At 31.2% G+C, this 25,664-nt stretch overlaps 2 protein-coding genes and 1 pseudogene across 2 annotated transcripts; all 3 read left to right on the top strand.

Moving 5' to 3' along the window:
- The first annotated feature begins 1,492 nt into the window (after positions 1-1,492).
- LOC114383266 (homeotic protein knotted-1-like) lies at positions 1,493-8,187 on the top strand. The gene is made up of 5 exons (XM_028342897.1): positions 1,493-2,535; positions 2,726-2,848; positions 3,117-3,249; positions 6,983-7,236; positions 7,656-8,187. Exons 1-5 carry the CDS (start codon positions 2,092-2,094, stop codon positions 7,857-7,859), a joined length of 1,158 nt encoding a protein of 385 aa, XP_028198698.1. The 5' UTR covers positions 1,493-2,091; the 3' UTR covers positions 7,860-8,187.
- A 6,129-nt stretch (positions 8,188-14,316) lies between these two features.
- Positions 14,317-16,134, top strand: LOC114383774 (G-type lectin S-receptor-like serine/threonine-protein kinase At4g27290). The gene is made up of 3 exons (XM_028343518.1): positions 14,317-14,641; positions 15,650-15,798; positions 15,892-16,134. The coding sequence occupies exons 1-3, from the start codon at positions 14,317-14,319 to the stop codon at positions 16,132-16,134; spliced, it is 717 nt and encodes a 238-aa protein (XP_028199319.1).
- Positions 16,135-17,249: 1,115 nt separating this feature from the next.
- LOC114383772 lies at positions 17,250-21,243 on the top strand (annotated as a pseudogene).
- Positions 21,244-25,664: the final 4,421 nt, after the last annotated feature.

Raw genomic sequence — 25,664 nt, 5'->3', positions numbered from 1 at the left:
TACCAAGTTTTATTTCTAACTTGATTTTATAAATATAAAAATATCTAAACATAAAATCACATAACTTCAAATTAAATCAATTTTAATCAAAACCAATTTCTTTGAGAATTAGTTTTTCCAATATTCATCCAAACACAAACTAGTTACAAAAAAATTTAAATTCTTTCCAATGAGTGTCATACTCACCCATGATTTGGGTATGTTTGATTATGGGAGTTCATTTGTCTGGATCAACCCAACGAATATAATGATTCAAACCGAACCAATTAAATTGATCCTATTTTTTTTTCCAGTTTGGGTCCAATCCAAATTGAATCAATTAAAATCTCAAGTTGATTTATTCAAGTATCAAGTTTACACTTTTCAAATTTGAACCAAGTCAAACCAAACCAACTATATTTCTATTGTTATTTTTATTATATTTTTAATGTTTGAAAATATATAACTTGTTGTTGTTTGTCATTTGGATTGCATTTCAATCTCAATTACACTTAAATATGTTGTTTACATTCTTTTATGACATTATTCGTGAATTTTGTAACAACATCATGCAATTTTTTATTTTATTTTTTGAAAATTTGATGACTCGAATCAATCCAACCCATTTTTCACTGAGTTGATTTAGTTTGGGTTGGACAAAAAAAATTAAAAATACAAACCAAATCAAACCAATTGACCAATGAAAATCAATTTGTTCAAATTTCATTTTTGGTGAAATTAATTTTTTGTCCTCTAATGTTTTTGAGTTTAATTTGGTCCTCTCGTCTAAAATAATTTGATGGTGTTATAAAATATGTATTTTGTAATGATTTAAAACCATGATTTTAAATCATCATAAAATATGATTTCTTAATACTGTTGACCCAATTTAGATTGTAAGACTAAATTGAATTGATTTTTAAAATTAAAGAACTAAATTAAATCTAAAAAAATTAAAAGATAAAATTAAATCTAAAAAATAAATTAAAATAAATTATTTTAACCTTTTTTTTCAAGTTTGAACAAAACCGATCTTAGAGCATTCTTATGTTTGATGTATAGTTACATAAATAAATACTTTTGCGAATTTAAATACAAAATTGTGCTTTCCAATGTATAATTAAAAAAGAAAAAGTTATTGCTTCTGAAGTAAAAGTAAGTTTTTCCAACTTTAATTTATACATGTACTAAAACTAATTAGTACTAAACTTTGTTTTCTTTTCTGGATAAACTACTCTACTTGGGTCTTGCCCAGAACAAAATGCTTCATATTTAAAAGAATAAAGCACAGAATGTAACAGCTTGAGTACACACAAGTAACATTATAATTTTCAATAAATCTATATCATAACAAATGCATACACAAATACACAGCTGTTTGGTTTGAAATCTGCAATAAATGGTAGTTGTGACTTGTGAGGAACACAAAAAGGAAAACAAATCAAGGGACAGCCTACAGAGTACAGGGGACTACTTAAAGCAAAATAAACAGATACTAATCATTTAGCCAAAACCACCCAAAAAAACAAAAACTGAACAATGCTCCCTAGGCTTATCTCCTAAGCTACACTAACCTTTTTCCGATTTTTAAATATTTCTTTTTTTTCTCCTCACAACGAAAGAAATTCTTGTCAACAACCCCCAACACGGAGCCATTACCGGTTTCGACTGCGCCCTCTTTCTCTTTTTTTCCCCCTTTCTTTCTATCTCTTCTTCTCTTCACTCACCCTCCGTACAACACATCATGTGAGCGTTTCGCTGGTTTCTACCCTCTCGTAGCTGTCCATGCTCCCAAATTCTGCAAATTGCAACCCTCTTTTATTATAGTTTTCTTCACTTTAACACCTTATATAACTTTTGCTACCTCCTTGGACCCCAACACAAAACATCACACAAGTGCTGATGGTGGTGTGGCCCTTCTTATTATTTCATCTTACAACAACCACTCATTACCAATCCCTCAACTATTTTAGGGTTCAGAAACCCTTAGGGTTTTCTTGTTCCTCATAGTGGATTGAGTAGTACCTCTTGGTTTGTTTGTTGGAGCCTCTTGTTCAGCTGGGTTAATTAGCTGAGTGAGAGAGTTTTTTGCTTCCCAATTTCAAAAAATTAATGGAGGAATACACTAGTAATAATCACTTGAGTGAAAACACAGGTCCAAGTCCAAGTACTCCAAGGCCAAATTTCTTGTACTCTTCAGCTAGTGGTGGAAACCATAATCATCAGCATCAGCATCATAGCCATCACCACCACCACCACCACCAGTTTCCAATCAACACCTTTCATCTTCAATCGGGTGGATCAGATCATTGCTTTCAGTCTGATCAAGTTTCACCACACCCTTCTGTCAAATCCGAAGCCAGCACTTCTCAGCTCCACGCTCCGATTTTCCACTACCCTTTAATGAGAGGAAACCTTCACAACACTATGCATCATCCTCAGCAACAAGGAGGGAGCCCAACTAGCTCCACTGGTGAAGTTGAAGCCATAAAAGCTAAAATCATTGCTCACCCTCAGTACTCCAATGTTTTAGAAGCCTACATGGATTGTCAAAAGGTCACCAATTAATAAATCAATTAATTAATTTATTAGTTTATTATTATTATTATTGATTTCTCATTTCTCATCACATTAATTTGAGTAATGACTGTGCCCCATTTTATTTTATTTTATTTTATATATATTAATAGTATATATAATAACTCTTATCTTTCTCACACTCTCTCTTTCCCTATTTAATTTGTAGATAGGAGCTCCACCCGAAGTGGTGGCGCGTATGGCTGCGGCTAAGCAAGAGTTTGAGGCACGGCAAAGATCTTCAGTTGGTTCAAGGGAAACTTCAAAAGACCCTGAACTTGACCAATTCATGGTGGGTAGTTTAAGCCTGAAGCATTCAAAGTTTTAAATTGGGGTTACAGCTACCGTTCCAGTTTCAGCGCCTTTATAATAGTGTGAAAAATTATAAATTAATTTTGACTGATGCGACTACATGGTCGCGATATGATTGTCAATACTGTATATCATTTTTTCAAAACCATGAATGTGTTATTTTATTTTTATTACTATTTTTGGGCTTTACCCTTATTAGTGTTGATACTTAATTGGAAATGGTGGTGGGTGTTAACTGTTAACTGCAGGAAGCATACTATGACATGCTTGTGAAGTATAGAGAGGAATTAACAAGGCCTATTCAAGAGGCTATGGATTTCATGCGAAGGATAGAAACTCAGCTAAATATGCTTTGCAATGGACCCGTGCGGATCTTCTCTGGTACTTTATTTTTTTCTCTTTATAGAACACACACAAGAGGAGGATCCTATTCCCCTTAATTAATTCTCATTCTTTTATTTTAATTCCTCTCTTCTCTACCACTTTCTCCTCACAGCATAGCGTAACAACCTCCAACTTTTGTTACCAAAAAGTGTTCAATTATTCATAATAATTCCACAGAAAACGTATTAATTAACTTAATTATTGATTATGTAAAGATTCAACTATGTGTAATACGTGCCGGGGGCACAAAATTTTGAACCGAGTTCTGCAGTTCTTGAAATTCGTAAACTCGAGTGTTCTCTGTACTGAGCCAGGAAACTTTGACCGAAAATTTTACCTACCTACAGATCGTAGGAGGGAAGGGACCCAGAGAGTGGAGATGATATTTCATCAAGCACAGAACCCTAATCAGTACCCAATATATAAAATATATTTTTGTTTATAAAAAGAGAAATAAACAACATCTTTTTGTTTTCTCTTTTCAGAGATTTGACAAGTTTTATTTTATTTTAATATTATATATATATATATATATATATACTCTATTATAGTATTGTCCATTCTTCAAGACTCTAGATGAACTTTAATATTTTTTTGTTTATTATTTTTTCTTTTCTAAAACTCAAATTCACACGCTCGTTTCTAGCTACTGATCCGCTCCTATTTCCCAAGTTTCTGAGTTCTGACAAATTGATTCTTCTAGGGTTTCCTAGTTAACTCGTTTATATGGCCTGTTATAACCTAAAACCTATTTTTGAGTAAGCATTTCGCGGATTTCGTGGGGTTTAGTAGGATGACATTCTCACACACTGTCACACACACTCCCTCATCATTGTTGTGCTCAGTTTTTGCCTTCATACAGCAAATGCCGTTTTAATCTATTCTTCTTTTTTCTCCTTTTGGTTGTTTGAGTCCAATTAATTAATTAATTATTAACTGAGAAACACATTGGATGCTGTTCCAATCCACCGCATCACCCCCAAGGATTGCGGTACGAATGAAATGTAAGTTATGCAGATGTTTAATAAATATATATGTATATTACTGTATTATATACTTCAGTTTTATGTCTATGCCAAAAAAATTATAATAATATTATGATGATCTGATGACACTTCTCATTTACTATTTTTCTATATGTTCTACCATATGCATGCTTTCTATCCTCGTAGTCCCGTAATTGATATTTAAATAGTTACATGTATAAATAAATGCTTAGGAAGTTGCTTCCTTAGCTTGTTATAATATCCTAATATGTTAGTTTTTTTCTTCTTCATATAATACCCTAATATATTAGTTACCGACGACATTGTCTTGTTCACGTTGACTCAGATGGGTAGCTAATGAAATATTCCACACTGGAGGAGATAAACAAAAACTTCCTTGTGTTAATAACTACTAATCATATGGCTTAAAATTTCGTCATCGGCGCATGTCTTTCCGATGTGAATCACAGGCTGCTTGATAATTTCATGGTTTTTTTTTTATCGGTAAACATTAATTTATTAGTTATATTAGATATATCAATTGAGTAGATTCGAACATGTGATATTTCCTCTTCTCTTCTCCATTCACCCTTTCTTTCATGGTGATGACCTAGTATCCAATTTCTTCAATGTGGCCAGAGTATACGCAACTGGTTGTTGTATTCCCGGAACTGGCCTTATGATTGTTGGAGAAAATTTGTACACATACTTGATTTACCAAAAAATTTCCATGTTTCATGAGTATTTCAGTTAGGAAGTTGTATATCTTCCAAAGTCAGATAATTATCAACTACCAACTTAGAGAAATTGCCGGTCACGATCATTCATCAAAAAATAATTTTAAATCTTTCTATACACTATCTTATTGAATATTTTTTTATATATTAAATGTTTATAAGCTTAAATAAATTTTTCATACATAGATCATTTTTATATTATTATTTAACATTTATTTTTTGTCGTTAATTAACTATTTGAAAAAAAATTATGTTTCAACTTAATATTTGTCGTTAGTCTCATTTTATCAAGTGATTACGTGACAAAGTATCATATTATCAAGTTTAATCATTGACACGTCATGTCGTCACCTAACATAATGAGACTAACCACATGTATTAAGTTGAAACAAATTTTTTTAAGTAATTATTTGATAAAAAATAAATATTAGATAGTAATATAAAAATGATTTATTTTTTAAGTACGAAAAACTTATTTAAATCATATTTTTTTAATATTTCTTGTATAATATAAGAAGGACTGATAAGAAAATATTTCCTTTATTAAACGCATTTTCTTCTGTACCGATAAAAAAGACATTTTCTTTTTAATCTAAGGCTGTAACATGAATATTTTTGGAGTGTCGCTTGGAATGAAAAAATATAACTTCAGACCCGCGGAAAATAATGACATAATTACATGATTTAGATTTATGTATGGGAAAGGGAAAAAAAAACATGGATTAATTTATATTTACATCGACACTATTTGGTAATTATAGTATTGTACATATAAAGACATCCAAAATACAACAGAAATGTCTCTAGATTCTTCTTTTTATTTTTTTAGGTTTTTGTTTTTTGATAGAACAGAAATTGCTATCTCTTCACCCACTAAAGAATCTTTCGGAAAATACTCCTTTGTGTTTTAGACCCTCTTTTAAATAGTTGAATTCCTTATTCAATTTATTCAAGATCTTTTTAGCAGTATGGTAGCTGATGATTATGATATGATGAAGCACTCTGAAATGAATTACTAGATCCATGGTAATTAACAAAGAGAAATACTCATTCTCTATGCCTTTTGTTTTGATGATTGAAGAAGGCCTTAATTTAGTATAACAATGGACTAAACAACCATGGAATTACATGTTGCTTCATTTTATGATAACTGAGTTCGGAACTAGGTAGGTACTTTCTAATGAAAAAATTATAAACATACACTTCATTACTTAGTCTTTCATCTCATTTATCTCTCTTCTTTTTCTATCCAATCCATCCAAAAATAGGGTGAACATTCATTATTCTTTCTAATATTACTTCTCTGTATCATCTCTCAATAATCGTGCATTGATATATGAGATTGAGTTCTTCCTCATGCTTCTTTACTTAGTATTGTTCTAGCAATATGCATACTCCAAGTTGATGAGGAGCTTAATCAATATATCTCAAAATCGCTTTAGGATCATTGTATCTGAAGAGTATGATATGATGATGCACTTCTTAATGATTAGTTAAGCTTCTCAGATACTGTATTTCTAAAACGATTTTGAGAAGGAGCTTAATATATATCCCTCTTCTCTTTGGATGATGGAAACGTTATATTGGATTAAACAATCATGGAATAAAAAATTCATATTGCTTCATTATATGACAACCGTGTTGGGAACACTGTACATATACTTTCTAACCTTACTTCTCAGTATCATCCCTCGATGTATATTAATAGTACAGTCATGGTTTTAAATTGCGATTACAGTGAGTCAATTTTTTTTTTTTTTTTTACTTTATGGACAATTGTGGGAAAATGTGACTGACTGATGCGGCCGTAGTTCCAATGTGATTGTATTGATTTAAATACTTTTACGTTGCGGCAGTGGACTGCAGTTTAAAACCATGAATACAGGATATATGAAATTATGTTTTTCGCTATGCATCTTAATTTACTTAGTATTGTTCTAGCAAAATGTATATTCCAAGTTTATGAGGAGCTCAGTTACTTATAATTCATTGTTGCATGATGAGCAGATGATAAATGTGAAGGTGCCGGTTCATCAGAAGAGGATCAAGACAACAGTGGAGGAGAAACAGAACTTCCCGAGATTGATCCCCGAGCAGAAGACCGTGAACTCAAAAACCACTTGCTGAAGAAGTACAGTGGTTACTTAAGTAGCCTTAAGCAAGAACTCTCCAAGAAGAAAAAGAAAGGGAAACTTCCCAAAGATGCTAGGCAAAAGCTACTTAACTGGTGGGAATTACATTACAAATGGCCATATCCTTCGGTATGTAAACTTGACGCTCTTTAATTTGGTATTATCAATATATGTTTGAGTGGTCTTTGCAATACACTCTCTAAGTCTAACACAATATTTTTTTTATACGAAATTATTATACCATTCAGGGTTATCCTGGTCCTAACCAAAATATATAAAATTATATGACATGTAGTTTAGCTTTATTAATTCTTTTTTCGTATATTATAAAATTTGACTATATGACACACAGACATCGGTTGGGATCATGAATATTTGGGAGTCCTAATGATACAATAATTTTTCTTGTTTGAGATATTGTATATATATTGTTAGTTAAAACTTAGAAGTGAAACCACACATTTACAATTTTCAATAAATTTTGTCATATGTGTTTGATATATATATTTCTAAAAATTATGTACTTCTCATGGTGGTCACTACTGTAGGAATCAGAGAAGGTGGCATTGGCTGAATCAACTGGTTTGGACCAAAAGCAAATAAATAACTGGTTCATAAACCAGAGGAAGAGGCATTGGAAACCATCTGAAGACATGCAATTTATGGTGATGGATGGCCTGCATCCGCAGAGTGCAACTCTCTATATGGATGGTCACTACATGGCAGATGGTCACTACCGTCTAGGACCATGACAAAAGACAAGGCCACCTTATAAATTATTATTATATATATTTTTAATTGTAATTTAAATGCAAGGTATGTGTTTCTTATTAACAAAGAGATTGTGCCCAAACTGGATAACAGTCAACGCTCTAGCTACTAGTTTCAATATTATCAAGCATATACCGTGAACATTAATTGGTTGTGCTTGTGCAGTGTGAGTACTTGAGTAGTTTGCCACAGTGATGTTGTACGTTTTATTAAACAATGACGGTTGCTTATTATATTTTCATAATTAGTAGTATTGGTAGAGATAATATATATTCATAAGATGTGTCACATTTGGATTTTAATTTCTAAGGATTGCACTAGGTGCCTGTCGTTGTGCTGTACTTTTCTTGATAGTTTACCTATATAAGTGTGTGTTACTTTGTGGTATGATTTGGTGTACGCAGAAAAGGATCGAAATTTGCGAGAGCTTCTGTACAATATAAAGTCTGTAAGGAGCTACTAGCTATATATCAAGATTTTAATATAAGTGTATATGACAATATCGTATCCATCGTGAAACTTGTCATGGTTTAATTTTAATGTTGCATGTGGTGCTTCTTAGGTTTTCGCACACCTTATTAGAGTATTTTGATTTGCTACAAATCAATCGGCTAGTTTGACATGTATGCGAGAAATTCCATATTGATCTCGTTTAGGAATTTTATATAACTTTAGCGTTATACATATACTAATTACCAATTCAAATTAATTATTGCAGCTTTTTAGCTGTTGTCTGAGGCTAATATGTAGAGATTTTAACTACTGAACTATAAAATTTCAAACCATTTTACATCTAAGTTGGAAAGAAATCTTGTTGTATATTAGTCCTGATATGCAGAGTCTTTTCTTTCTTTTTTATTTTTTTGGGTTGGGGGTAAAAATGTTCTAAGTTTGCAAGAGTCCATCTGGGATAAGGCAATATGCAAAATAGCAAATCTTTAATTGAATGCTATTATTATTCATCGTGAAACCTTTGATGTTTCAATGTTAGGTTGCCATATTGGTCTTTTGTGGTGCTTCATATGTTTTCGCTCTCTGTATTAGATATTTTCATTTATCACGAGGATAAAAAAATTATACTTTTTAGTTCAAATTTTCATTAAAAGTTTGTGATGATTATTGAAGTCGACTATAACTCAAAGTTGGTATTGAATTTGTGATAAGATTTGAACGCTGCCAAAGAAATTTGTTGTGTCAAATAGATTATTCACCACTACAAAAATGAATTTCTATAACATAGGTTTTATGACGTTTATACAAAAATCGATGTCGTAAATAAAGTAGTAATATTTTTGTAAATGATGGTAAATTTTTAAGCATTATGACATCGGTTCTTGAATAACCGACGTAGAATGTGAGAATACAATATGTCTCTTAAGAGAATGTGAACAAGCTCTCTCTCACTCCTTATTTTCATCTTCTTTTTAATCTCTCTCTCCCTTTGTTCTAGAAAAGCCTAAATTCCTCCCCCATCCCTACCCCTTTTGTATCCGCACCCACAATGCAGTCTGCACTTTTCTCTCACTTCTTTCAAATCTAATTCTCCTCACTCTCTCTCTGTTCCCGCCTCCATTGTCGTGGAGACCCCCACAGAGGTGTCAGTGAAGCTCAACAAGTACAGCTCCCGCATCACAGAGCCCAAGTCGCAAAGCACTTCCCAAGACGTGCTCTATGGCGTAGGTCTCTCTGAGGACGCCATGGCCAAGCCGCATGTTGGCGTCTCCTCGGTGTGGTATGAGGGCAACACCTGCAACTGCAACATGCACCTCATACGCCTCTCTGAGGCTTGAATTGTCGTTGTTTTGTTTTTTCGGATGTGATCAGATGGAAAACCTAAAAATGCTGCTGAGTTGTTTGAGCGGGCGTCACAGAACATAAAAGTGAAAGATTATACTGGGCACTTGATAATCTAAATGCTACGATAGAAGTGGACCTAACCCTTTTAAAAACGTAACTTTTCAGAGCCTCAGTTCTTCGTCAATTTTCTAGGTGTGGTTCATTTGCAAGTATTATTCCTACCTCCCTATTTTTGAATCTCTGATAACATTCCTTGTTAAATTCTAGGCTTCGCTTTTGGAATTGTTAACAAAAAAATATTAATTAAGCAAATCATATTTTGATTTCCATATTCTATTTCCTAAGGACGGGAGATACTGACAAAGATGTTGGTTACTAAAGCGATGCCTTCTCGAACATTTCTTTATGCACATTCAAAGTGCTTTTAGACTGTGTTCTTTTATTTATGTAATGTTGACTCGCTCAAAATTATTTGTTTTTTAAAATTTTCCACTTTTTTTGTTGTGGCTTATGAGGGAAGGGGGGGGGGGGATATATCCCAAACCTTCTTATTATTGATCAAGCATTGTGAAAAACAACAGTACTACGCTCCTTCCTGGTGCATTCCTTCCTAAAGTTAGCAGAGACATAAATAGATCCCTTATTTTTTAAATTGTTTCAAAAATTGATCATCACACTACTAGAAAATCAACTTTTAACAACGATTCTAATGTACATTTAACGATAGTTATAGAATCGTCTTTAAAGCCAACGACATTAAAAGTGATTGATGTACCATGACAGTTATAGAATAAATCCTGTTAAAAAATATGTCTCTTCTAAGACGATTGTTATGTAAAAATTGTGTTAGAAGAGACACATTCTAAGATGATTCTTATGTAAGAGTCATCTTAGAATGTGCACATTCTAAGATGGTTCTTATATAAGAGTCGTCTTAGAATGTGCATCTTCTAAGATGAATCTTACATAAAAATCATTTTAGAAGATGCACATTCTAAGACGGTTGTTAGAATGTGCATCTTTTAAGACGATTTATACATAACAATTGTCTTAGAATGTGTTTCATTAAGTAATTTCACTGATATATACAAGCATTCTACATTATATCTTCTTGCTTATGAAGTGCTAACACTCAGATTCAAAAGCAGTTAAATGACAGTGATGTCACTAATTTAGTCATTGATAAATAAAACAAATTAATTTCAAACCAATACAGAGCATCGACCATAGTACATGACAAGTAAATAACAATTTCAATACTTAACTGACATCCATAAGTAGAAAAAAAAAATTTCAACGTGCGACATACATAGAGTTCAATCCCTTAAACCATAATTTTGTTTCATGAATGAAATTATGAAAACACAACGAATTAATGATTTTTATGACCAAAATGGACAATGAGAAAAGTTGATAGGAGTCATTCTAAATTGAGTCATACTAAATTGACCAAAATCACAATTATTAAAAATTGATAATTGTTCATGTCATACCAATAAATTTCAGTTATAAAAGTCTAGCCTGTAAAAAAAAAGGATCATTTGAAACTACAACAACTGTTAAATGGTTATGCATTCTTTCCAAATCTCAATAAATATTTGTCAACAAATTCCATCACTAGAAAACACATTGTCGACAAATTCAATGCTTTGCAACAATTGTTATGAAAGAAATGATGCAGTCTTGTAGGTGAAACATGAAATTAACAATTTCAGAAGATAAATTATAAAAATAATGAACATTCATCATTTGATTGTAAGTTTGCTTGGAAAATATCTCAGGTCTTTAGCCCCGTATAATTTTTTTAGTAAACTAATAACTCAAGTATCGCCCCTTTTAGAAAGAGATAATAACCATTAACCAAAAGTCATGATTGTGTCTAACTTAAAGCCAAACATAATAACTAATTACAACACCAACTCGGTATTGAAGTTTCAGGTTGTTCATGATTAATACACACTACATAGTAACTAATATTTTGCCACATATACAAAAAACATGAACAAGTATGCAACAACAATACACACAATAGTACTTAAGCTGGTTTTGGAACAAAACGACAGTTTGACTCAAGCATCAAACTCTTGAGTCTAGTTTCAATGGATTCCACATGACAGAAGAAAGGCTGGAAATTTTCAAATAAACATGTTTACTTCTTTGTTTTATAACTACTTGCCACTTAAGTTCCAGATAGAAGAGATGGATAATACAATAAGGGAGTTGCAAGATGAGGTCAAGCATCAAAGAGGACTTAATCGTGACTTGGAGTTGAAGCTAACGAAACAACAAGAATCAAAGATTGATCTTGTTTCCATTCTCTAGAAACTACAGAAGATAAATGAAAAGCAAAAAATGGAGATGACTGATCTATCAATGAATAGCTTGCAGTTTGAAGATGCTGAAATTAATAGTCATGTGCTCGAAGACAGCAAAAAAGAGGATTTTAGTTTGAGAAATGATGTCCTACCAGAGAAAATGAGAAAGGAGTTTTGTCATTTAGATGCTGATCTTCATACTTATGAAAATGCAATAACATGCCTGTATGAAGGGATTGAACTACAGGAATTCCAGAACTGGGAGCTTGAGCACCAACTTATGTAGAAGAAAGAAAAAAAATATGGAAAATACTATCCAGTTTCTGAAGAAAACTCTAGAAGAGAAAGATCAAGAGATGCAAATAGCAAGATGTTTTGTGGCTCAAACATTAGAAGAAAATGAGGCAAAATGGAGGAATATGTTGTCTGAGAAAGGGAAACAAATCACCAACTTTGAAACGAAGTTATCTAATGGTGCTTATGCCTTTGGCAATGAAATCTTAGCTTTAAAACAAAGGGTGCAAGATCTTGAACCTGAATTTTGTGAGAAGCATAAAGTCTAGAAAAGAACTGATAATTTATGGTTCCTTTTCTTCTAACTTTCCTCTATTTGACTCTGATACTAATATCAACATCACTGAAGTGTTCCTTGAGTTATATAAGCAACTTAAGCTTTCAGTAAAGAATTTGAGGGGTCAAGATTCTCTTTTGGGTAAAATGACATTAACCCAAAATGAGAGTTGTTTCAATATATCAGAGCTCTCAAAAGATGCAGGTAAAATAGATTTGAAGGAATTGACTACGGCAATCATGTGTAACATTATCCTCTTGAAGAAGTCACTTGAAACAAAAGCTAGTTCCTTTAAGTATGACATTAATTCTCAAGATGAGTTGGACGGGAGAAGAATTAGAGCTAATAATGCATTTCAGAATGAAGTAAGAGATTGCAGTCTAAAGGAAAATATATCCTGCATTGAGAAATGTAAATGCAAAATTAATATTTGATTTTCCGCCACCAACTAAAGATCAACAACAGGTTGAATCTGAAGAGACCAACAAGCTCATATCTGACAATGTGATAGGAAGGAGAAATCATGTCCAAGGTATTCCAAGCTAGAACTGGAAACTGAAGCTGCTTATCTACATTCGAAAATTTCTTCAAATTGTTCAATTGATTTTCCAGATGACATGAAGTTTCATGATTTGAAAAAGGATTCCCAGAATCTAATGAGCAAAGATGTTGTGAGGAATTTATCATTTGAAAGTTCTGATGATGAAGACAATGCTTTGTTTGGACTAAAAGTAGAAAATGTACAGTTGTTTGAAAGAATGCTTGGCTTTGAAGCTGAAATGAGGCATTTGATTGAAGAAAAGGAGTCAACTCATTTAGCACTAGAGAATTATGAAAATGTTGTAAAAAATCTCCAAGCTGAGATCAGGAGAATGGAAGCATTAAACGAGTCACAAAAGGTTGAGTTGAAAAGAAAGTGGGAGAGCATGCAGAAAAAATGGATATAAGTTCAAGAAGAGTGCAGCTTTCTAAGAGTAGCCAACTAGAAATTACAAGCTACAAATGGAAATTTGATTGAAGAATGTAAAACTTTTCAAACGACAAATGATGAGTTAAGAATGCAAAACTTGGAGTTACATCGCGAATGTACAGTATTGGATTCTAAACTGGGGGAATCACAAATTGTATTTTGTGGTATGTTGAAACTAGTTGAAGAATTGGAATGCAAATTTACTTCAATTTTGAAAGATATTGCTTTGAAAGAAAAAACCATAGATGTAGACCTAGATGCCCTTGAGGAAAGCAGAAAGCTAGATGAAAGGTTCACTATGGAAGAGAATTTTTTAACACACATGTATTTGGAAAAAAACAGCTGAAGCAGGTAACTTAGAGAAGGAGGTTGAACATCTAAGAGATTAGATATCTGGCATCTGCGATAGACACAAGAGGATGGCTTCTAATATTGTACTTGAGGTCTATGATTTGTGTGCTGATAAAGCCATGCTTGAATATGCTCTTCAAGAAGAACAGGAGAAAGCAAGGCTATACAACACCGAGCTTGATAATCTTGGAGCAGAATATGAAGTCATGGTGCAAAATTATGCTGAAGAGCTAGCTGCTTCTAGGGCAAACCAAGAAACTCTGATGGTTAATCATGAAAAAGTAGTTGCTTTGTTGGAAATGTCAAATTAAATGAAGAGAAATTGAAGGGCAGAGTTAGAGGGCTCAAGGAGGAACTGAAAGCCTTTTGAACTTGAGAGGCTAAAAGCAACAGAAGAAATTTATGAGCTAGAAGTCCAACTTCAAAAAACAAAAATGCTTCAAGATGAAATCTTTATCCTCAAGAGATCACTGTATGAATCAGAATTTGAATTCAGAAGATTGAAAGCTTCATATCAGATGCTATCCTTAGAGTGTGATGAGCTAAAAGCTAAGAATGTATCTTACAATCGAAGAATCTCAACAACTGAGAAAGTTACATCAGAGTTGGAGGACTGCAAGTGTAGTAAAATTGAGCTTGAGGAAAAAAATTTACGCCTGCAATGGAATCTAACCATAAAAGAAGCTTCTTGTCACAATAATGCTCAATTAAAGTATGAAGTTGCACAAATCAAGGACTGGCACTTGAGAATCCTAGAAGGTATGTTGTGTGCAAACCTATTTTGGTCAAGTTTGAGGACTCTTAGACTCAGCAATAAGCTAATAGCTTCAGGAATTTCCTCTGAGAAATTGTTGCTAGACAAGTCAATGCTTTCTAGCAAACCAAAGTTTCCAATGTTGTTAGTCAATGAGCCAGAAATCTGATTGGAGGAGAGGTTAAGGCTCTTGACAGTGCTCAAACTCCAAAAATCTAAAGGCAAGTCAGTGATTTTGTTGTGGCTAAGATCCAAACATTACAGTTTTCCCAGCTTGCCTATGGTGTTATCAGGTGTAATGCTAGAGAGGTCCATACCAGAAAAGACTAAGTCAACAACATGTTCTCTATTGGCATCACAAGAAACCCCTTTCCATGAACAGATGGAAGCAGAGAAGTTGTAGCCTTGGGAAGATGCTAAACCCATCATATTCTTCAAGAACTCAGACACAAAGAACTCATCAGTATTTGGCTACTGAGATGCCAAATTCTTGAATAAGAGTGCAAAAACCAGAACAGAACCAAACACTCCCAACCCCATCAAGGAGTGTCATCTGATACTTGCAAAAGATGCAAACCACCACAGGAAAATAAAATGTCCCCTTAGAACTTCAAAACCATATTATGAAGTATAGAATGTTTTACTGTAAGAAAAATCTCTCAAATTTTTTTACTGCATAATATAGCATAGAAGGACACAAACACAAGCTAAAGGACATAGTAGTTGAGACTTGAGAAAGTAAAAGTACACAACATAAGCTTATAAAAACTAATGGTACTTTTTAAAGACAAAAACAAAGTTAGTGTGATGTAATATGAAGATTGTAGACATTTATTAAATTAGCACAAATGTTTAGAGTTATATATTTATAGATTGAAACTATGAACTTTTAATTAGAAATTTTGGATCCCTTAAAGTTTCACCCTCAAACACCTTTAAAGAAAAAATTATGTTAATGTGTCAGTGCTGTAATTTAATGGCATCTTATTATGTCTTTTAAGCATGTGAAATAGGTAACAACTTGATGGTAGAGAACAATGAAGAAAATGTGAAAAAAGACCTTGAGCTTCCTTTAGTTGACCTTGCTACAATTGTCAAAGCTACTGATGGGTTCTCAATTAACAATAAGCTGGGAGAAGGTGGATTTGGGGTTGTATACATGGTAATTATGCAGCATACTACTCTGATGAACATAAAAACTTGGAATTTATCTTATTAACTATATTTATAAGTTTGCATGTGTGATAAATTATAGGGTACCCTAGACGATGGACATGAAATTGCTGTGAAGAGGCTCTCACAAAGTTCTGGACAAGGCTATAATGAATTTAAGAATGAAGTCATATTGATTGCCAAAATTCAGAATCAAAACCTAGTCAAGTTTCTTGGTCGTTGCATTGAAGGAGAGGAGAAGATGGTTATATATGAATGCATGCCTAACAAAAGCCTAAAATCCTTTATCTTTGGTTATGATTTCTTCACATCTTATGCAATTTAATTTCCATTTTTTTTATAGAATTTCCCTCCTCTATTTTCTCCTTCACATTACCCTTTTTTGTCTTTTTTATCCGATTACTTTTATGTTTCCTGGGATTGAGTTAGCAATATTGTTAATTTAGCAGATCATGCAAAAGGGAAAGTTCTAGATTGGCCTAAGGGCTTCAACATTATTTGTGGAATTGCGCGAGGACTTCTGGATCTTCATCAAGATTCTAGGTTGAGGATAATACAGAGACCTTAAAGTAAGTAATGTCCTACTTCACGATGAGTTTAACCCATAAGATTAGATTATAGACAAATTACATACCTTTTTTAGGAATGTATGTATCATAACCTTCATTCAAATCAGCTCCAACATCCTCAGTAATATGGTGCTTAAAAACTCTGTAAATGTTCATGAAAAATGAACTACTTAAATGAGCATAATATCACAACAACCCATTGCAAAGAGAACCAAACAAAAAGAAACCAAATAATTAAGGATCTCAAACAGCTTACCAAACTATGATCGGCAAAGTATACTTCGATCGTCAAAGTATACTTCTCCGTCTTCGACACGACTATAGCAAGCAACTTCACAAGGCTATCAAAATAATCAACAAGAGATAATCAAAACATATGCATCCAAAAAGGAAATTTAATAAGAATACACCAAACAAACATGTTAATAAAATAAGATAGGAAAAGCATAGAAGCTTCAATATTTAAATCAAACAGATTCATTTTCTTTTACAATACAAACCTGATAATTCCTTTAATCCTTTTCCTTTCTTCACCAAATAAGACATAATGAGAAAAGTATAAAATTGAGATATAAAAACTCAATCTTCATAACAATTTATCAAATTCTTAAAGCAAATTGACCATTAAATTGCTTGATGCAGAAACAATTAAATATAGGAAAATGGTATTCCTCTACCTCCTGAAAAGCAATGCACTTTCGTGATAGAGTTTCTTCACTTTTTGAAAGCTTCAACTCAAAGACAAATCACTCGTCATGGCGACCATTCTGAAACCTATTTCCATACCCAAAAGGAATTTCTACTGAGTAGATTTAGGGTTTAAACAAACACAAATTCATAATGTGATAAACACCGAAATAAGGGAACACGAATGGACAAGAAATTAAATTTAGGAGCATGCATGAATCAAATATTGGTACTTACTAAAAGAAGGTCGGAGGCAGTTGGAAACAATACAGGCCACGATGGAGTAAAGGAGAATACACTAGGTATCGAAACCTTGGGAGTGTCAAACCACGACGGAGCTTGCAGCACACTTTCGAGGTCACAATGGAGTGAAGGAGGTGACGACGAAGCTTATGGCACTGCATAGGTCTTGCTGAAAAAGCACATGTATGTTCAACAATGCATAGTACTGAGCTTCGAAAGTGAAAATACAATTGAATTCAAAATTGCATGACTTAAAAGACGGATGATTTAAAAACCCGTTATAGTCTGCTTATGAACAAAGACGGTTTTTATAAAACCGCCTTTGTAACATACACATCAAAGGCGGTTTTATAAAATTTAACATACTTTTAATTTCAAAAATGCCACTGCATGTTTAACTACAACGGTTTTTCAATAACTGATGTAGATGATGCGATGTTGAATCATCATTTTGTAGTAGTGTCATATGACTCTTTCATTTTGTCACATCCCATCTCTCATCTTCCCCTTCATCCCAAGTCTCTCAAATTCCTAATTGGGAAGTTATATCATTCAAGTGCTTTTTGGCTAATGTAGATATGAGCAATCTGAGAGGAGCTACAAAAATTTTATGGAGTTAAAACCTGGAGATTCAGCTGCAAAAAAGGAGCTTTCTCAACTATTGCAAGCTCAAAGTGCTCTAGAAACAACTCACTCCCTATATGATTTGGGCAACTTCTCAAAATCTTTGGAATATATTGATAAAGTTGTTCTTGTTTTTTCTTCAGCTTGCAATAAGGTAACTCTTGTATGCTCTTATAGTTCTATAAATATCTTTTATGTTTTGTGTCCCTCTAATTACACTATATAGTCTTAAAGTGAATGACTAAGCATTGGGTTTGGGCTGGTATTTGGTGTGTGGAACCAACATGTTAACTCTGTATGCATTATTTTTTGCAGGCTAAGCTTCTTATAGTGAAGGTGTTAATTGTTGATAAAGAGTATGAGAGTGCTATTGTTGAGTCTGGGTTTCTTCTCAAGGAAGATGAAAATAATTTAGAGGCATTCATGTTATAACATCTATCACAAATATCTTTTGTCATAAATTTTATTGTAATTATTATTAAAGTTAATAAAATTATCATATATAGTCATTTGTGATTGTGTTAAATTATTTTAATTACTAGTATCAGTGTATAGTCATTTTTTTATCAAATAAATAAGATATTTATCTAAAGATATATAGGAAACTGGGATTTGTGATGACATTGATTACTTAAGTATGGATTTAGGAGGAAAACATCAATTTAGTTTTTCTGCATAGTGGGTCTATTTGGTCCTAGACATTATGGAAAAGGAAATTTAACTCTTGACCTTAACAATTATCCATGCCTTTTGTTCTTGGCATTACGAAAAAGCAATTTAGTTTTTAATTATGGTAATTGTTAGTAAATTTGGTTCCTAACATCAAGAACCAAATTGACTAATGGTTGTTAAATTCAAGGACCAAGTGATTGAGTTGATAATGTTAAGAACCAAATTGAATGTAAATTTTAGGGACCAAATTGATTGGTGGCGTCAATTTTCAGACTAAATTGATGTCATATTCATCAAACCAGTTCTTATTGCTTGTCTTTGATTATCTCAGAAATGGGAAACTTGTTCCACTATTTGATTTGTTATGTGCTTGTAATCACGGATAATTTTCTTGTTACTAAAACAGTTCTTCAGGGAGTGTACTGTTGGAATGAAAAGTTGGATGGAACAAGCTTCACATTCTTGCTGTTGAACATGTAGCTAAATCAATAAAATCACCAACTACAGGCCTGTGGTTAAATGTTCAGGTAAATGAAACAATATTTATTTCTTGTCCTTGTACCGGAATGCATTATTTATTTCAAGGAAGGTCTTGAATTTATGCATTTGGGGTCTAACTTTAATCTCTGTTGTTTACTCATCATTTTCCTTCCATTTTAAAATACAATACAACATGCTTCATTCTTCAAGCAACAGAAATTGAGTGTAGAAAATTTTCTACTATCTCTCTCAACTAAAAGTGTATCTATCTATTACATCCCATCACTTGATGTGGATTTCTTAAGAAGAGTAAAATCAAACTTTAATTATGGACCAACTAGCTTCATCTTCAAAATTCTAGAGCAGATTAAGATTGAACCTACAACCAATCAAACTTATGGTGAACTCTTGAAAAATCTCACACAGATCAAGACATTTGCTTCAGGAATTCTTGTTCCCAAGGGCTATATATGGCCTGTAGACTCAGACCTTTATCTACAACCACATACCCCTCTTGTCTCAAATGCTCATAGAGAAGGGCTACAAGTTTTTGTATCAGACGTTGTCAATGATGTTCCATTTAGCTACGACTCCAGTTATGATCCTCTGGATGAACGTCTATCCTTCATTGATGGTGGTGATTTCTCTGTTGATGGTGTGTTGTTTGACTTCCCAACTACTGCATCTACAGTCATAAGTAAGTTTGTTTCCTTTGTGTAGAACTCTAAATATTTCTACACATAAGTGCTTGATAATTATTTTTCAAACTAATGCTACACTTTTAACCCCATCCACCCCCACCCCCCAACTATGTTACCAAGTACAATCTATTAATATATAATAGTATAAAGTATTCCCTAAATAAATTTTTATGGAATTGATGTTTTTTCATTACATCCATGCTAGTATAGAAGACTAATATTACAAGTAGAGATATTAATGTATATATAATCTAATACCTTTTTCTAATATTATCATATATGTCTTTGGACATGATAAGTTAAGAGTTTTACCTTTATCTAATACTATATATCATAAATTTTATGGTATCTAATTGCAATCATCATCCCGTTTAGATTCTAAAATCTCTTCTCCTACTGCAGATTGCTATTTCGGCCACGGGAAAAAAAAGCCAAAAAACAAGGTATAATATTTTTGCTCTCTGATGTTAATCATGTTATTACATTTCTTTGTTGTTAACAAGTTAATAAAATGCCTTAAGGGAAGATAACATTTAAGTTGTCTTTATTGATATGTTTCGTCTTCTTTCATATTTTTCATGATAATATGGAGACTATCCTACTTGTACTGACATTGCATATAATAACAAAGCTAAATCAGATGGGGTAGATGTACTTGACTATCCGATTCAAATGTCCAAGGATGTAATACCCTTTTGCTTGAGCTCTATAGATTTGTCATATTTTTTTCTTTTTATTTCAGCCTCAATATTGAACCTTATAAGAATTACATATTGTCTTGGAATCCAAAATCCAAAAATCAAGGAAAATTTTTAACCTTGTTTGATTTTTTGTCCTTGATTGAAGGCTCTCGCATCTTGATCAACATAGAGGTGAATTCTTTCTATCTTATTTGTTAAGGATTATTCATGTGTAAGATGTTGATTTTTACAGGCTATTACTCTAACATTTAAAATTACTTAAGTGTATGAATATTTTGTTAGGGAAATAATAATATCTTTATGGAAGACTATAAATGATATTACTTGTATATATAGAGGGTTAAAAAACAGAAGTGTTACTTTGTAATAATGAAACCAATTTACACACTTGAATGTTACTTGTTATTTAGTTCTTGCAACATCGTTAGGAGCCCCTTGAAAATTTGATGTGTATTTCAAATTATTGATTTCTTGACTACTTACCTTGGTTCTTTACAATAAGTGAAGTCCAAGTGATTGCTACTTATGAATTTCACATTAAGATATATAAGGAATGATTGGTTAGTTCATCAGCAATATAACAATAATTTTCACCTTGATTAATTCCTTTTATGATTTTTGCTATTGCCATTTTCGTTTATTTGGTCATCAGAATGTTGTCTATCTTGTAGTGAAGCAAAAATTAAGTGTGACCAATGTCGTCCTTGATGCATTACAGAAAGCAAAACCAAGATCACATAAAGTTATGATTCAGTGATGATACTAATTCTTTATACTATAAAGTAGCTAGGCTAGTAGTAGATTTGTTCATATATAATGCAAATTGAAAATTAATTAATAGTTTTGTATGGATGTAATGCAAATTTTTGGTAATCTACATTCTTCATTTAGGATTTTTCCTTGCATGGTTTTAGTTAATAGATTAAATTATTAATGTAGAAATATCAATGCCACTTGACAATTTTTTTTAGGTCTTGCTACTTTTCTTTGACTTATTTATTAGGTGCCCTAATAAAAAATAATTCTCAGAAAAGACATTCTACTTTTTCCTCTATAGATTTTATTTTTCTATTTATTTTTTATTTTAAAAAAGCATCGATTCTATCAAAAAACATCTTAGAATCTTAAATTTATTTCAATTTTTTTAAAAAAATAAAAAACATTCTAAGTCTGTTCTTTGAAAAACTGTCTTAGATTGTAGATATTTTAAGACGATTTTCCAAAAATCATCATAGAATTCTCAATTTTTAATTTTTTTAAAAAACACATTCTAAAACGGTTCTTTGAAAAATTGTCATAGAATGTCTACATTCTAAGACAATTTTTGGGAAAATTGTCTTATAGTCCTCAATTTATTTTAAAAAATAAAAACATTATAAGATAGTTCTTTGAAAAATCATCTTACATTATAAACATTCTAAGATATTTTTCGGAAAACTGTCCTAGTATTCTCAATTTTTAATTTCTTTTTAAAAATATATTTTAAGATAGTTTTCGGTGAGAACCGTCTTATGATGTGACCATTTTAAGACTGTTATTTGCCTAAAAACTATCTTAGAATGATAGTTTTTCTAAGATGATTTTTTTAAGAACCGTCGTAAAAAGTCAAAACTTTCCACAATGTTGACTTCAAAGATGGTTCAAAACTGACTTTGAATGTGCCAAAGAACCGTCGTCAAAGACTCTTTTTCCAGTAGTGATTATTACTATTATTATAAACCCAATCACCAATTCATTTGTCAATACCGTAAATAATTATTGGGATTAATAATTTTTATTAGAGAAAACTAACAAAAAATAATGACATGTAATTTCCTTTGTCATCAGTAATGAATATTAACGACGTTGATTGTTATTGCAAATTGAAGTTATTATTGCTAAAAAAAATTATATTTTTTTTATTGTCCATATCTTTCATAATCTTTGTTTATATATATATATATATATATATATATATATATATATATATATTTTGTAACTTTCCTAATTATCTTTTGTACCTATAAATGATTACTCCTATTAGAAAGAATATATACAATTTTCATTCTCTCTAAAACTCTTGTATTTTTCATTCTTTACTTTTCTCTCTACTTTTTTGTTTCAAGTTATATTTTATTTAACACGTTATCAACACGATTATCTTTCTTCTAGAGTCATCGATAATTGATATTGCAACTTGCAAGGAAAAGTCATGTAAAGAAATCGATTGGTGAAAATTGTTCTTTTAAATTAATATTTCAATGTAAGATTTTTCCTCTATCAAATTTCGTTATTCATATTATGTGTTTGGTAGAATATTTGTGTTCTATTTACGTATTTGTGAGTTTAGTCATTTGAAAGTCTTGAAAACTCTATCATAAAAGGAATTTTTTAGAATATTTTTCTCACCCAAGGTGAGAAAATAATGCAAAAATGAAAACAAAGGAATATTTTCTCACTTTGAGTGAGAAAATAATGTCGTAATAGTTGAGGCCCGTGAATTTTATTGTAATTTGATCTTATGCAAGAGAAAATAATATTCGCATCTGCCTTATCATATTATTCATAGTTATGATGTGTATAGTTATATTGTTCATATATCATGTCTATTGAAGGTACTATCAAATAAAAAAATTTTAAAAATATTTTTGTAAAAAGTCTTGAAAACCTTATCAAATTTTTTTTGAAGATTTTGTTTCTCTCATCAGAAGTGGGAAGATAATACAAAAAGTGAAAAAAAAAAAGGAGAATTTTCATTCTTGAAGAATGAGGATAAAAATAATAATTCTTTCTTATCAAAAGTGAGAAAATAATGCAAAAAGTGAAAAAAATAATTTTTCATTTGAATAACAAGAATAAAAAAGTTTATTCTTTCTCACTAGAAATGAGAAGTAATGCAAGAAAAAAAGGATTTTTTTTTCTTAAAGAATGCGATATTTTATTGTTTATTAAAATCTGAATTTGCATATATTAATTTATCTAAGTTTTTACGTTATATCCTAACATGATTAGTTTTAGCTATAGTATTTGTACTTGTTCATCTGAATCTTGTATGTAATATAAGATAATATGTTATTATTAATATTTTTTTTTGTTAATATATGTTCTGATTTAGATAATTACATTTGATAAATATTATTAGAATATTATGTATGATTCTTGAGTATATGAACTCTAAATAATTATATGCACATTAATTAATAATTTAAAATAGGAAGCAAAAATAATTGTTTATGATATTCATTGTCATATTTATATTGATTAGTATTATCATTGTGGGTGAATATATTTACATGTTATATGTTATGTGTATGTGTGCATAAAAAATATATATTATCTGTATGTTATATTGTAATTATAAATATGCAATAATCATAATCATTAGTTGATTGATATTATGTGAAAAAATTTGTCATTGATGGTATGTTAAAAAAATATCTATTTTTTCATGCATTTAATGTGCTCATAATAACAACTTAAGAAATATTTAAAATTTGTTCTTGTATACTCGTAGAAAAACAATGTATGAAATTTATATGAAAACACATATGACTCATTTGACTAACATTGCTCTATTTCCTGAAATGAGTGTTGCACATATGTATGTTTATCAAATAATTGTTTGAATAGTTTATTTATAGTATATAACTTTTATTCATTATTGTTATAGATGTAATTAACATTGATTATGTATGATTTCAATATTTTATATGATTACTTTTGGATTATTTTGTCATCACAGTTATTCCCGTATTATGAGTTATTCCCATATTATGATTTGATCCTTGCTTTTGTTTGAAGACATTATTTGACTTAAAAGATTTGTAAATTTAGAGAATCAATAATGTATATATCTATGTATGGATTTCATATGCATATTTCTAAAATATTTTCTTAAATTATTCTATATACCACTATATGAAATGTGGTGCTTTTGACAATGATCAAGATTCAAATTACTTTGAACTTTATACATACATATATATATATGCATTTAGTGATTGATCATTGTTCATTCTATTTATCATGAACTTGATTAATTGTATAATAAAAGAAATGTAAAATTACTTTAAAGTTGTGTATTGCACATGATTGATTTCATATAGGCTGATTATAGTAATTTTTACATGTATTAAGGTTGCAATGTTTTTTCTTGAATGATTTTATTGGTTTATAAACATGTATACATTGTATATGGTGTGCCTTTTATGGTGAACTATATCAAGAAAAATAATTTAAGAAATAGTTTGATATATATTTTGTATGTCTCATTAATAGTATAATTAATCATAGAAGGCAAGAAGTCAATGTCAAATTTGTACTACATGTTTATTAGTATAATTGAAAAAATATGATTGTAAACCAAAAGTTTACGAAACAAAAATGAGTTTGTTGTTTGACATGACTGGTTGGGTCATCCCTTGTCTATTATGATGCAAAAAAAAATTGAAATTTCACGTGGATACCAATTGAAGAGCCATAAGATTCTTCGGTCCAATGATTTCTCATGTATTATATGTTTTCAAAGGAAGTTGATAATTAAACCATCACAAAAAAAAGGAATTAATTCATATCATTTTTAGAACGGATATAGGGTGATATTTGTGGAACAATACACCCACATGTGAATTATTTAGATATTTCATGATTTTAATTGATGCATCAATTAGATGGTCACATGTTTCCTTGTTGTCAACTTGCAACCAAACGTTTGTGATATTGTTGACTCAATTAATCTGAGTTAGAACTCATTTTCAAATTATCAAATTAAGAGAATTGTCTTGATAATGACGATGATGTTACATCTCATGCTTTTAATGGGTATTGTACAACTATTAGAATTTATGTTGAACATCATGTAAAACATGTTCACATACACAAGAGATAAAAACCTTTAATTCTTTCTGTGAGACATGCAATCTTGCATGCTATAATATTGATTCACATCATGCCAACAAGTTATAGTTAGTTTCCCCTCTTGAAATTGATTTTCCATTAGTAACCTCATATTTTGAATTTAATATTTTGTTTTCTTTGTATGTGTTGCATATGTTATAAATACAAATCCAATTGTTCAATCACAACACACTAAGATCAAAGGAGGTTGAAAATATATGTTGGGTGTGAATCTCCGTATGTTGAATCATCAACAATAGATTTATTTATGACTCAATTTCTCGATTTTTATTTTGAATTAGT

This window comes from Glycine soja, chromosome 14, assembly GCF_004193775.1.
Source record: "Glycine soja cultivar W05 chromosome 14, ASM419377v2, whole genome shotgun sequence".
In the NCBI taxonomy this organism is placed as follows: Eukaryota; Viridiplantae; Streptophyta; class Magnoliopsida; order Fabales; family Fabaceae; genus Glycine; species Glycine soja.
Note: the sequence above shows the minus strand (reverse complement) of the source record. Positions and strands in the feature narration are given on the sequence as shown.

Bases quoted from the DNA above. Each gene is read 5' to 3' on its own strand.
- LOC114383266 (XM_028342897.1), top strand. From the start codon at position 2,092: ATGGAGGAATACACTAGTAATAATCACTTGAGTGAAAACACAGGTCCA. The intron at 2,536-2,725 runs GTCACCAATTAA...TTTAATTTGTAG, and splicing joins CCTACATGGATTGTCAAAAG to ATAGGAGCTCCACCCGAAGT. The intron at 7,237-7,655 runs GTATGTAAACTT...TCACTACTGTAG, and splicing joins ACAAATGGCCATATCCTTCG to GAATCAGAGAAGGTGGCATT.
- LOC114383774 (XM_028343518.1), top strand. From the start codon at position 14,317: ATGCTTCAAGATGAAATCTTTATCCTCAAGAGATCACTGTATGAATCA. The intron at 14,642-15,649 runs GTATGTTGTGTG...CATGTGAAATAG, and splicing joins GCACTTGAGAATCCTAGAAG to GTAACAACTTGATGGTAGAG. The intron at 15,799-15,891 runs GTAATTATGCAG...GATAAATTATAG, and splicing joins GATTTGGGGTTGTATACATG to GGTACCCTAGACGATGGACA.